The 14281-nt window shown below is 40.3% G+C and overlaps 1 protein-coding gene across 3 annotated transcripts in view; it reads right to left on the bottom strand.

Moving 5' to 3' along the window:
- The window catches only part of LHFPL6 (LHFPL tetraspan subfamily member 6), a 301838-nt gene extending 288909 nt beyond the window's left edge, over positions 1–12929 (bottom strand). The window contains exons 1-2 of one of the 3 annotated variants that reach the window (XM_069064625.1): positions 12520–12929; positions 10499–11089 (exon numbers count right to left, since the gene is read on the bottom strand). In XM_069064625.1, the coding sequence (XP_068920726.1) occupies positions 10499–10883 (385 nt within the window). In that variant the 5' untranslated portion in view covers positions 10884–11089; positions 12520–12929. Of the gene's footprint in view, positions 1–10498; positions 11090–11227; positions 11380–11714; positions 12209–12519 lie in introns of those variants that run through there. The other 2 variants (XM_069064627.1, XM_069064626.1) reach the window with 2 other exon arrangements.
- Positions 12930–14281: the final 1352 nt, after the last annotated feature.

The raw sequence follows: 14281 nt of genomic DNA, 5'->3' as shown, positions 1-14281 counted from the left end.
TGTTTTGGGCTAAAATGAGGTAATACAGGTAAAACACTTTGCAAATCTTAAGACATTGTATATAGATGAATGGATGGATGCATGGATAAATAAATGCTATCTATCATTGTTATTCAGTCAATAGTATATCAACAAGCATTTATTAAGCAACATATGAATCAATAAAATATTTATTAAGCCCTGACTGTATTCCAGGCACGGTGCTAAGCTCTGAGGATATAGAAAGAAGTAAAAGAAAGTCTCTGCCTTCAAGGACCTTGCAGTCTAACAGGGGAGACAACATTCCAGTAAATATATATAAAACAAACTACAGGGGATAAATAGGAGATAATTAATAGCGGGAAGGCACTGGAATTAGGAGGGGTCAGGAAAGCTGGCCTGTTGACAGTGGGATTTTCGTTGGGATTTAAAGGAAACCAGAGAGGTCAGAAGTCAGAGCAGAGGAGGGAGAGCATTCCAGACACAGGGGATGTCCAAAGAAAATGCCCAGAGCCATGAAACAGCTAGAAAGCTAATGTCGCTGTATTGAAGAAGCACCTACCATGTGTTAGGCTTTCCAGAGCTAGGGAACCTGCAAGTCTGTGCTAAATGTTGGGGATTCAACAAAAGCAAAAAAAAAAAAAAATGGGCCCTGCTCTAATGTAGCTCATGATCTAATGGGTGAGGCAACATGTGAACAACTACATACAAACAAGAAAAAAGCAGGCTAAATTGGGAATAATCAACAAAGGAAAAGCACTTAAGGGGGATCAGGAAAGGCTACTTAGAGAAGATGGGATTTTTGAGAGGACCTGAAGGAAAACAAGAAAGACAGGAGATGGAGATGAGGAGGGAGACAATTCCAGGCAAGGAGGACAGCCAGTGAAAATACCTAGGGACTAGAGATGGCGTATACTCACAAGGTACAGCAATGAAGGAGGGAGTATTTTACAGATATCTGAATGGCAAACATCTGTAAAAATAAAAACATCTGCCACGTGCCCAAATGAAGTGAGCTGAGGACGAGTAAATTAATGAGTAAAGCACTTTGTACTCCTTAGAGATTGGCAACATCAAGTTAATAAAAATACTGGACCATAGGGTATGCTTCTGCCACTCAGCCAAATTGCAAACAACATGTACAATACGACAGCCAGGCAGAAGTGGAAAGAGCTAGAGGGATCAAGTATCCCCAGTACAACAATGACAGTTTTGTTCTGTCTGCAATTTTTCAAATGTATCTTGAGAGGTTACAGAGTGACCCTGTAGACCAGCCATCAATAGGCCACATGCTCTGAGCTGGTTTTTTTCTAGAATCAGCTATGAATTTTCACTCATCATTTTACATTTTCTTGGGGTTCCTTTGTGATGTACAACCTTGCAAGATGGTTGATCAACACTGTCATGGAACAGTGTGTTTTTTTTTTTAAATGGCCTAGAAAGAGAGGTGAAAAGAATAACTGGCTCTAAAATAACTATGATTTAATCAAGAAATCGACAAACGTTTATCAAGGCCCTACTATGTGCAAGGTCCTGCAGATACAAATACAAAGAATGAAATGATCCCTACTCTCAAATGCAAGCTGATGGCAACCCAAGGAAAGACATCAAAAATCAAGAGAATTTCTCTACATGTTTTTGCTCAGAAAAATCAAAGTGAAATGGTCATGGGAAATTGGGGTCATATCAAATTCAGTCTGGAGAACTGAAAGGTGAAAACCTCACAAATGTGACATTTAAATTTGCTGCTAGGCAAGTCTGAAATCCAATAAATAAGTCCCCATTATGTTTGTTTTTTTCTAAAAACAACAAAAGTAATAATATTTATTACATAATAGAGCTTTTTAAGTTTGCAAAGCAGCTTACATATATTAGCTCATTGGAGTCTCAAAACAACTCAAGAAAGGACAAATAGGAGGGCTTATTATCCCCATTTTACACATGAAGAAACTGAGGCACATAATGGGTTAAGTTTCTTGTTCATGATCACATAGCTAATAAATGTCAGATCCTTGAGTCCAATCTAGGTCTTTCTAAGTTCTGTATTCTGCCTACTAGGCCACAGACTAAAGGTCAAAGTGCAATGCCTACTTGACTTGAATTTTTTTTTCTTTTGGTTTGGTTTATTTTTTGCTTCTCTGAAAGTACAAACCAATGATGTGCAAAAGAGAATGCCTAATTACGGATAAGAACTGTGATTTCACAAGTATAAGGAACTCCCAAGTGAAGAAATTCCCTCTTCCAGTGAAGGTGATTACCTTATGGACAACTAATAGACATAGACAAGGTATGTGACTTGCCCAAGGTCTGTCTTCCAGTTTGTGTCAGAGACAGGCCTTGAATGCATATCTTTTTAGCATTAAAGCCAGTTCTCCATTTACTATGCCAGGGCACACTCTAAATAAATATGACTGAAGAAAATAGAGGGGTCAGGGAAGATTCCAAGTTGAACAGTATTATTTTGTTGCTACAACGTGAAGGAATCCTAAGGCAAATGTTGTGTTATCATTTACATGCAAGGGACAAGTAGATCTTCAATGTGATTGAATGTTATTATTGTAGAAACCACTGTTTGGAAGACCCCATCTGACAATCGCTGTAGCAGCTGTGGGAATAAGAAAAGACTTCATGTAGAAGGGCGCACTTTGAAGGAAGAGTCAGAGATAAAAAGGAAATGCATTCCAAGCATAAGGAACAGACAGGGCAGAGATCTGGAAACAGGAAATGGACGGTTGTGACTAAAGAACAGAAAGAAGGTCAGCACTGCTGGACCATATGGTATGGGGGGGACCTAGAAAGGCAGGTTGGGGGTCACATCATGAAGAGTATATTGGGTTCTAGAAGTGACAAGGAATCACTAGAGTTTATTGAGTAGGCTAGTAGCATTGTAAGACCTGCATTCTAAGGAAAATAAATTTGGTCATGAATACGGATACATGGAAAGATTTTTCTCACAACAATTTTAGATGGCAGAGCAGGCATATGCTGGTAATAGATAGCATTTATATAGCACTTTAAGGCTTACAAAACACTCCACAAACATCTTATTTTATCCTCACAACAACTCTGAGGGTATAAGGACTACTATTCTTCTCATTTTACAAAGAAGGGAACTTAGGCAAAAGAGGCTAAATGACTTACCCAGGATCACATAGCTAATAAATATCTGGAACTGGATCTGAACTAAAGGCTTCCTAAGTCTAGGTCCTACTCAAGGGTGTTGTGATCAAGAGATCACCATTTTCAGCATTAATAAGATCCAGAATTGTGTCTATGTCTTTAGTATCTTCCCCTCCTTGTGAATCAATCCCTTAGTGGTCTCACAATTGTGTTGCCTCTAGCATAGATCCTCTCTGTGTATAGTTGGTCGAAGTCAACTGTTTTTTACATCTTTGCTCTATTCAGTACCATCTCCCCCTCTTGTGTAAGGACACCCAGGACTGAGATGTTAAAGTCCAAGTATGGTTTCTCTAATCTCTTTGAAGGAGAAAAAAGAGATTATTATAAAATTATTTGCAGATCTTTTCCATTTTTCTTCTGTTTGGTACCCTCTCATTTTCATCACAGCTCTTCATTATAAACAATGAAAAGAGCCTGATACATAATAACTCACCTGATGTGTTATGTGGAGGTTAGGGGTAGGCAGGGAAGAGCTCTACCATATATAATGCAAATATATTTCAATTTAAGGCTCTATAATTCAAAATAATGGGATTGGTTGTAAAGATCCATAGAAGAACACCACAAAAAATTAACTTTCAAGGCTAAGGTTTAGAAAACACATTTTGGAAATACTAGTCTATATGAAGAATACTGTGGGGGTGGCAATGGTTGTTTTCAAACATTATCAAAATATGTTATCATGAACTAACACATGCATGAAAAATCTGATGCTATGTTGGATTAATTAAAGTTCGCCAAACACCACTCCCATCCTTAAGGAATTTTCAAGTTTCAAAGAGATGACAAAAAAATACATAAAGGAAGGAAAAAAATATGAATCAAGTGACTACTATGTAACTAAGCACTTTATAAATATTATCTCATTTGATTTTCACAACTACCTCTGGGAGGTAGCTATTATTATCCCCATTTTACATGGTAGGAAACTGAGGAAAAGAGAAGTTGGGTGGCTTGAGCACTTAACCACATTGATAGAAGTGTCAGAGAACAGATTTGAACTCATCTTCCTCACTCCAGAATTTAAAGTACAAATGTCCTTAGGTTTTTACATAGTCTAAATTTGTTAACTTCCAACCAAGTACGTTGTCCTTCCTCTACAAAGACAATGGCTCCAATCCGCTATTACTGAGACTCCCGGTGTGAGCCATTTTTGCCAGTCCCAGTGTTGGGTAACATGAATCCACCCACAATTTCACACACGATCCCCATGCATTTGTGATACAGCTGCCTAGTGTTACAAGTATAATCTGTGCCTGTGGAACAGAGGTTTTCTCTTTGTGAAGTAAACTAGCCAAGGAATTAAGGGTTTATGAAACCTGAGAGCAAATTACTGAGGGAAAATGTGTAGTCTCCTTCCCTAGAAATCTCTAAGACCGGGAGAGATTCTCATCAGTCTGAAGTGGTTTAAGTCTAATTCTTCCTAGAGGCAAGAGCATGGGCTCAGGGTCGCTTCTTGACTTAATTATTCTGTTATTCCAAGACAGAAGTGGCTGAAGTGGGTTGGCATCATTCTTACCTCCAGGATTCAAGGATGAAAGTGTCAGCATCTCCCTCAGGCTTCATTCTTGCAATGTGGCTCATTCTTTCCAAATGCAAGCTAGATTAAAATTATTTCTGGGCTCTCCATTTGCAACTTTTTATGACTGGTACAGAGATTCTTTTCATCTTAAAACTAACACTTCAGACATTATGCCAGGAGGTAGATAGTAAATAAGAGTGCAAGAACTAGAACAAAAAGTCAGGTCAAGAGAAATCACTTAGAATGTATCGGTTTTGCCAGGTGTCAGGCATTGTGCTAAGCACTGGGAATATACAAAGCAAGGCAAAAACAGTGCCTGCCTTCAATGAGCTCACAATCTGATGGAAAGAGACATAATGCAAATAGCTATTACACACACATTGGTCTGATTCCCCAGAAAAGTTAACTATTCCAACAACAGTGGCACAGGTGGGCTTATAGCTGGTTCAGTCAGTATCCTATAGTGGGGTTAGGATGCCAGTTCTAAAACAGGTGAAGTACCCAAATGAGAAGGGAGTTTGTGTGCTCAGTGCACAAGGTGTGCCTTTATTCTGACTGCATCTTGGTCCTTTCTTTAAGCTCTGAAATCAAGCAATCAGCCATCAAGTCTTCTGAATGCAAATTATCTCAATAAATAGTTCTGCTACTGCTAACTCAGCCTGCAGATTATCCACTGAATGCCTATACTACAACCATGTACTGGTAGAGTAGGCAATTTTCTACACAGTGTGATTTGAAAGGCACTGGAAAATCTCTGCCTACTGCCGAGTTACTAGCGTGCTTAATGCCTCTAACTCCCACAATTTACAATAATTCAACCGAACACATACTTATGAAGTGTCTTGTCATCTCAGATCACAGATTTTCTAGCCAGGAGATCCCATAAATGTAATCTAGTCCAAACCCACTCATTTTACAGAGTCAAAATTGAGACCCACAAAATTTGAGTAATTTGACCAATGTTACACAAGTGATAGAGTCAAAATCTGACCCCAGGTCTTCCAACTGATGTGCTATAAAACACTATTCTCATCCCAGAATTAAGGCATTGTTTCCAAATGGCTACTGATACAATTCACCTGGATTACCCAGAGGGGACTACATGTGACAGTTTTGTTTTTTTCTTAATGCTTATTAGTGGTCTGGACCCGTGATTTCATTGGTGTGGCAATTTCTCAATATAGGGCTCCCCCTCTATCCATGGAGAATCAGAACTCCTTTGTAATTTAATTTTAGAGAGGTGCCTATGGTATGGGGAATTAAATAACTCGCTTGGAGTATGGAAGGATTCAGTGACCAGCTTATGTTAATAATAATGATAAGAGTATTAAATTAATTTAATTTATATAGAACTTTAAGGTTTACAAAGCATTTTACACATGTTGTCTTTCTGAACCCCACAACAACTCTTTGAGGTAAACTGAAAAGGGTTAAGCGACTTGGCCAAGGTCACACAGCTAAGAGGCTGAGATAGGATTTGAATACAAATATTTCTGGAGGTAGGACTTGAACTCAGAACTTTCAAAATCAAGGTCAGCTTTTTAGTCCCTATACTACATTGATTCAATTAACATCCTGATATTGATTAATCATGTTAATCAGTGTTCATTTAATAAAAAACAGATTTTAATGAAGTAATACCCTAGACCACTAAGTTTTGATCATGGGATAGAAAGTAGCCTTAAAATGGTAGGGAGAGTTGAATGTGAAGGCAATGCCAACATGGGCACCTAAAATGCATCTTGAAGGTACTTGTCATTTGGAACAAAAGTGCATAAAAGATAAACAGATTATATGATGTTGCTTTGGACCACCCTTGACTAAGGTTTGAGCAGATGTTCTCACTGGATTCTGGATAACCTCAAAAATCAAACAACATATTATCTAGCCCATCTTCTGCTTAACTGGTTTTCTTTTGACCAATCCAGACATAATGTGATTCATGGATAAGTGGCTAAATCATAATATTGTATTAACAAGAACACAACTAAGTGATACATATGATAGATTCACCATGTTTCCCACCCCTTTACCATGATTCCCTTCAGGTGAGACCCCAAATTTAGATCTGAATCTTTCCACTCACCAGGTGCCAAAATTTCAACAAGACACACCAGTTGCTTTAACCTCTTTGCAGAGTACTTTAATCAGTTTCACTGTCCTCAGTTTCTCAAAACAGTATTTTCATTTGGCATCTTTTCTGCATAAAATTAAGAGGAAACTAAGTGGAGGAATGAAGGCTTTATTCCACACAAATGAAGCAATCCAATGTGTATCAAGAAACTTCTCCTTAATGAAAACTTAAGTGAAACGCTTTCTGCATATAGCAATATTTGAAACTGTACAGTTGTATGCCACACATCAAACCAATGGAGAAAAAGGGAAATTAAATCCGACTTTCTTACAGCATCACTACTAAATTGTATACATGTCAGTTTTTCCACCAAAAAATAAGTCTTTCTAAACACTGATCTTTTTGCCTTTCAAAATCTCTCATTCTAGGACTCATGATTCTTAGTGCAAGGGATAGAACACTGGGCCTGGGGTCAGGAAGACCTGAATTCAAATTCAGATGAAGATAATTATTAGCTGTGTAACCTTGAGCTAGTTGCTTACCTCATTTGCCTTAATTTCCTTATGTGTAAAATGGGGAGGATAACAGCACCTACCTCCCGGGTTGTGTAGAGGATCAAATGAAAAAATAATTGTAAAGCATTTAGCACAGTGCCTGGCACATAAATTATCACTATTGTACTCAGCTTCCATAGCAATATTAAAAAAAGATAGTTTTCTGTGTCAGGAAAAAAGTACTCAAGGCTCACATGCCAGTGACCGCAGAAAATTTTTCTGCTTTAACAGGTAGCAAATTTCAATGCATTTACTCTGGTTTCAAAAATTCTGTTTTAATCTTTAACCTTCCAAAGCAAGACAATTCTGATTTTTAGGCTGAAGTTTTGTCCTTTATCTTATTCTTACTTCTGTAGAGGTTTGACTCCCTGACATTACACCATCTGGGCCAAGTCTCTACACAGCAGGCAGAGTTGTTAAGCAGAAATGGTTCTGTCTTGTGAAATTCACTTGCTTCCTACTGTCTAAGTAAATCTTGGGTTTACCTAACTCTAGGTAAACACGACCCTTCTGGGCAAGCCAGTTTAATAAGAAAATCTGCTTTCAGCATTACACTCCCTGAATAGACTACATCCCCAAAGCTTTACATCCACAGGTTTTAATAATGTTAGTTTAGCATGGGGCACAGTCTTCATAAACCTCTCATTCAGGTCCTTCTCTCCCCCATCCCCTTACTCTCCCATCTGTTTTCCATATTCATGAAATGAAATCACTCACATTAGTTCTGAATAGAAACACTCAGTAATTAGGAAACAATAGGCTGAAGACTTTCTAAATAGTCTTTTTGCTTTCTCCCATTTTAGGAGAATATTGTGATGATCACTCTATAAAGAACAGCTTTATCATTTTTTATTATATTTCAGAATTTTTTTTTAAGTAGAAAGGCTGAAGTTACTGTTATCAATGACAACCCTAGGTCTACTTACTTGTGCCCTCAAGAGGAGAGAATCAGAATAACACTATTACATTCTTAAGGATTGGATTTTGAACCATCATAAGAGCCAACATATAGATTGCATCTTCAGTGGTAAATCAACTCTTTAGAGCAAATTACTCCTTCAGCTAAATGTCAGTCATGCTAAGCAGAATCTGAGTCAAATAAAAAGTAATCATTAAGAGAAAAATACAGCATTTTTTAAAAAAGGTTCGCAATAGATTTCTATCTTGTGTTTTCTGTAAATGGTAACGTTTGTCTTGTCATGTTTTGGAACTCTGTGAATTAAAAAAGGACGAGTCAGTATGTGAGCATTTCATGGGTTAGATTCACCAACTACTGTCTTTCATAGTTGTATGCATTTAAAGGTAATCAATGAAAACTGATTTCTCTTTGCAAGCAAATTCCTGTACTGCCTGGAAGAGTAACACTCTCTGCACAAATGAAGGAGAAACAGAAAGCAACATACTGTAAAAAGGAAAAATAAAACTACCTACTCATGATTCTCTACCCAGGTAAACTGCCAAAATCAAGTCAAGTTTATGAGTGGAGGAAAAAAATGTGTTCCCAATTATTCCTGTTCTCTAAAAATGTGTCACTCATAGACAAACTTTAAGAATAAATACTTTTGCCTCTATTCTCTGAAACAACTTTGTTAGCCATTTTCCAACTTTCCAACTATGAAGGAGCTCACTCTTTGTTCAAATGTTAAGTAGAATATTGAAAAGATGAAAAAACAGAAGTTTACCATTTGTCCATGTTCCCCTCATCACCTAACAGAGGAAAATCTGAAAGTAGCATAAAAACCAGGATGCCATATTAAAAACTTTCATTTGTTTCACAATACATTTGTTTTTCTGTGGCACAGTTCCTTCCAGCCCATGAAGAAGAACTCCACCCTTTTTCTCCACAGTACTGGGCAGTCCCACACCAGATAACCTGATTGGCTATTCTGGGAATGAAAAGAGGACTCAAGGGATAAACATTCTTGGCTTCCCTTTTCTGGATCCTCTCAGTAACTCACAACAGAACTAAGGAATTCACTTTTTCTTTATGACAAAAAGTTACAAATACACTTTGAAGGATTTTCCATTCTCCCCAGTTTTCTGCTGTATCTATGAATGCCATATTTCCAGAGTGGACTCCAAATCTGACAGATTCAGTCAGTCAGCTTGAAGAATAGAGGTGAAAAACTCAGTGGAAAAACATGTAATGTACAATTAAGACTATATCATCAGAAGAAGCAAACCAAAACTTGCTGAGGGAAGCTTTTTCTGGTCTTTATCAATAGAAATGTCCAGTCTAGGAGAAATCAAACATCATTTCCATGAATATTCTCCTTTGTCTATGGAAAGGTCTCCAAGAACAGGTAAAATCTTAAAGCTATAATCAATCCTCTAACATCAATTCTTCCTTCCAGTGGTCAGACTTGGAGCTATGACAGTGTCTTTAAGGCTGTGTGACTAAAATGCTTCCATTAGCATAGTGAGTAGAAAGCTGACCTTGGAGTCTGGAAAAGCTGAGTTCCATTCTCATTCTAATACATAATACAGGCTGTGTGGCTCCTGGGAAAGAGATTTAACTTCTCAGTGCTTCCAGTCTATCCACCGAGTGTAAGTTACAAAATAAGAAAAAGAAAAGAAAAAAAGTGCCAATCTACATTGTAGAAGTACTTCACCAAGAACTCCCTACAAGTAATAGTCACAAGTCCCCTTCCCAAAATACACCATTTATTTAGACATACAATGTAAGACTAAGTTTTGTTTTGTTTTGTTAGTTATTCCTAAATTTGATCACCAACAAAAAATATCATGGGGTAACACAAACAGCACAGACCTCAAAAACCCTTTTGATTTCCATATGAAATCTTCATCACCAAAAATTCCATTATGAAATCTCATTGTAATATCATGGCAAGATGATGCCTGGAAATGTAATTCTATCTTCCCTGCTCTGTTTCCAATCTAATGAAGTACCATCACCCCATTCAGGTGAATTTGACAGGCCAATGATGCATCATGCTTCAGTGGATATGTGAAACTTAAGTGCTCCTGTAGAGTAATGTAGAATTATTCCAATGAGTTCCTTTAATTCTGTCCTACTAGTAGAGGTACAACATTATGTAGTCTATCTAACTGTTAAGTGGTGTCCAAATAAGAATGATAGGGACCCAACTAGAAAAGCAGCAACACAAATTAAAATAGAGATTACAGGAATCAACCTGAAAATTACACAAAAAGAAAGTGGTCACTTACCGCCTAGGAACTGTATTCCTCCTGCCACCCTGCCCACTGTTCTTGAGATGAGCTCAGACACACAGCAACCCATGAGAGCAGTCAGTGCCACCAGAAGAAGAAGACCACAGCCCAGGCCGGTCACTACGGTACAGATCCTCCATTCTGCACTGGGGATACCTTGAAATGAGGCATAGCGCCCACATTCCTCCACCATCACCGTTGTCTGGCGATTCTCATCATGCACTGGGTATGAACACCTCCGGAAAGTGCCAAAGGACACTGGTTTTCCCATTTGTGATCCCAAAAGCCAGTAAGGCATGAAGAATCCTACACAGGAAGCAGCAGCACAGAGAAAGGAGAGCAGTGCCCAGATCACACCTGTGCACGTTAGGCTAGATGCCATGATTTCATCCAAAAACACTAGATGTGGCAATGAAGACCCACAAAGGACCAGAACTAAGTTGTTCCTGAGAATGAAGGAGACTATTGATACGTCAAAGGAAGACTCACAGGAAGTCTTAATCCTTTAGCTTCAGAAAACTTGAATGAGGCAATCTCGAATCTTACTGTCCATCAACTTCTTTTCTTCTGTAGTAAGGATAATAGTCCCTATTGAAACAAAAGTGGGGGAAATAAAGTTAAATGTATTGAGAAATGTGATCACACCAACTCAGTTGACCCAGTTTGATATTCTAGAAAGTCCCAACATTTCATAAGTGATTTTCATTATAACCCCAGTTGAGTTACCTGGCTCTATCCTCTCACAGTCTTGGCCAAATAATCGCTGACAACTATTTACTTAAAGAAATACGTACAATCTATTTGCCAAGTTGGTGAATTCACTTCATGTACTGACAATAAAATTAATACAGAAAATTCATTAGCAGTAAACTTATCATGGGGTTTAAAAATAAAATGAGTAACACTACTGATTGTTTACTTTCTTAGTTCATAGTCCCCAAGCATTTTTTTTGTTTCCAACATGGCTTTCCCAAGCTTTTACTCTCCAAATTCATTCTGAGAGTAGGTATACACTTTATCTGAGTATTCTTAGAGGTGTATTAGTTCACTGTCTGTGTACAGTAGACACCTAAAGCTGGGCTCCTTCCCCTTCACACACCCACACAGACACACAAAGTGCGGCATCTGGTCATTCCTTTAGCCTTAGCAATGACTTTCCTCTAGTGGAAATGAAAGCATGTGTATGTGTGTGGATAATCTCAATGAAACCTACTTGCCCAACCCAATTCAGTATGTCAACTTTCATCCAGAAAAATAAAGCAACCTCTCCATTCCCTTCACCAAGGACCACAGACAGAATCTGAATGTCGTTCTCCGTCCCTCATCTTCCGCCTCTCTCGGTTGCCGACTCCCCAAAACTTTCCACAAAAGAGTGAGATTAAGAAATCCGGTCTAGCTCAACCGCTCTTGCTCCATTACTTAAGTACCCAGTCAGCTTTTGGATGCCCTGGAGGGTGCCTTAGGCTGAGCTTTCTCTCCCCAACACGGCACTGGATGTCACTGGAAAGGGGATCTCTGGTTCCTTTCCTGACTTCTGTCAGCGGCAGATCACTCAGTAGTCAGCCCGCCTGAGCTCTGCTGGTCACAGCCAAGCTAAGGGAGGAGGAAACCAGCAGAATCAAAGGGCCCTTCATCTACAGCTGGAGATTAGGAACCATCCTTACGCATCCACCACTGGGGACACCCCAGCTTAAAGACGCACAAAGCCTCCTTTGCTAGGAGTTGGAGAGTCTTAGCTGGCTTTCCCGAACTCCCCGCCCCGCCCTGCCCGGGAGAGGGAGGCAGGGAGTGGGGAAGGAAGGATGGGAAGCAGCAACTCCGGGGGGCAGACACCAAAATTAGACCATGCCAGGAGAGAGGACAACTGGAGAGCAAAGCTGCCTGGCTCCCTGAACCCCGGAGCGGAAGAGCTCCCAGTGGCCAAGAGAGAGAGAGAGAGAGAGGTCTCCTCTCTACCCTGCATCCCCATCCCGATCCGGTCCCGGTCCGCCAGCCAGAGCTCGGTGCGCTGTACTTACATGGTTTGTAAGGCGGCTGGCTCCTTTCCTTCCCGGTCCCGGACGCACATGCAACTTGCTGCCTTTCCCGAGCAGTAACATCCACGAAAAAGACACCCCAGCCTTCTCTTCTGCCTCCCGGCCAAAGACTGGGAGGTTGACTTTAGAAAGCTAGAATCCTGTGGGAGGAGAGGGCGCGCCGGGTGGACAGGTTTTCCAGAGGGGAAGGAGCAGATATTGCAAACTCTTATGTTTCTGCTGCTGCTGCTGTTGCTGTTGCTGCTGCTGCTGCCGCCGCCGCCGCCGCCGCTACACTGAGCTCCAGCTAAGGAGGGAAGTGGACGCGCCGGGGCGGCCGGGATCACACGCAGATGAACAGATCTCCCTTTGGCAGGCAAGGCACGCACAGCCAGCCTCCTCCCCTCCCCTCCCCAGCCCTCCCCTTACTCTTCTCCCCTCCCCCTTGCACCCCGTGGGACCCCGCCGCAGACAGAGCGCGAACTGAGGCGGGCGGATGAGGACATTCCTGGAGAGCTGGGAGGACTGTTTGGGGGGAGGGGGGTGCAGGAGGCAGGGAGTGAGCTTTCAAACCCTCTCCCGAATGGGAACGCCTTTCAGTTGGGGAATAACGAGTCTAGTAGTCTTCCCGTACTCTCCCCACCCCCACTTTACTAAGTGGTGGTGGGACGTGGGGGAAGGGGTATAGCCAGAAGACTAGGCCGGACCAGAAGACGAAGACCGAAAAACGGGAAAGTTGGTTGCTTTCTTATGGCCACCCTAGGGTGTTCAATGAAGACACGCCTTCATCGCCTCTCCCTCTTTACCTACCTGTATGTCTGGTATCCTTGGCCCCCCTTAAGGGATGCTCCCAAAAGGCAGCACCTCCAAGTTCCAGGCAAAGGTTGGAATCTCTTGTCTTTACAAGAATTACCTACTGACAGGTCACTTAGAACTCTGCACTTTGGAAGGGCTCTAAGAGCTGGGTGTGTATTTCAGAAAGGAAGAGGAGAGTGGGAGCTTTGTTTGCCGGTGGTCAGGGACAGCAGCGGCCGCCTCTGGCAGGCAACTATGGAAAAGGTCAAGGGAAGGAGCTACTGGCACATAGTTTCCCCCCCGCAGAGTCCGGTCACTTGGGAACATTTTCACAGGCGTGGCTTACCTGCGTAATGGCACGAAATTATAACAAATCTACGCTTTTCATGCCTGTAGCTCTTGAAATCTTCCAGACGTTAGCCCTAACCCTTTTGGAAATTGAGTTAAATTTTAAAGGAATAATTAACTATAGTTTGTGAATTCTCAACTGAAGGCTTTAAAAATCATGTGTGAACAGAAGAACCTTTTCTGACCTGGAATAAACTCTGCCTATTAGGTTGTCAAAAGTCATGAAGGAGCAAGTATATATTAAAACTACAAATGCAGATGTATCTCAAATATGTAATTGCACGTCTTTTAAAAAGTGGAATATTTGATTGCTAGTTACCCTGAAATAGTGACCATTGAGTTTCTCATCAACAGAAGTTTGAAATATGGGTTCTTTTGGTTTGTTTTTTGTTTTGCTCTGTTTCGTTTTCTCAAAAGGTTTTGAAATGGTTATTTCAACTGTTTGCAAGAAAATTTTAAAAAATGAAAAACCTATTAAACTCCATGGTAGCACAAGTAGACTTTTCCCCGAGGCTCATTTTTTTCTCCCCTTAAGATATTAATAATAAATAATAAGATTAGAAGTGTACACATAATATATTTGAAATATAAAGAAATGTGGACTCTACGTTGCAACTATTGA

Source organism: Petaurus breviceps, unplaced genomic scaffold (genome assembly GCF_028583685.1).
Source record: "Petaurus breviceps papuanus isolate PSGF00001 unplaced genomic scaffold, PetGlider_PUasm1.0 90639, whole genome shotgun sequence".
Lineage (NCBI taxonomy): Eukaryota > Metazoa > Chordata > Mammalia > Diprotodontia > Petauridae > Petaurus > Petaurus breviceps.
This window is presented reverse-complemented; position numbering and strand designations above follow the sequence as displayed.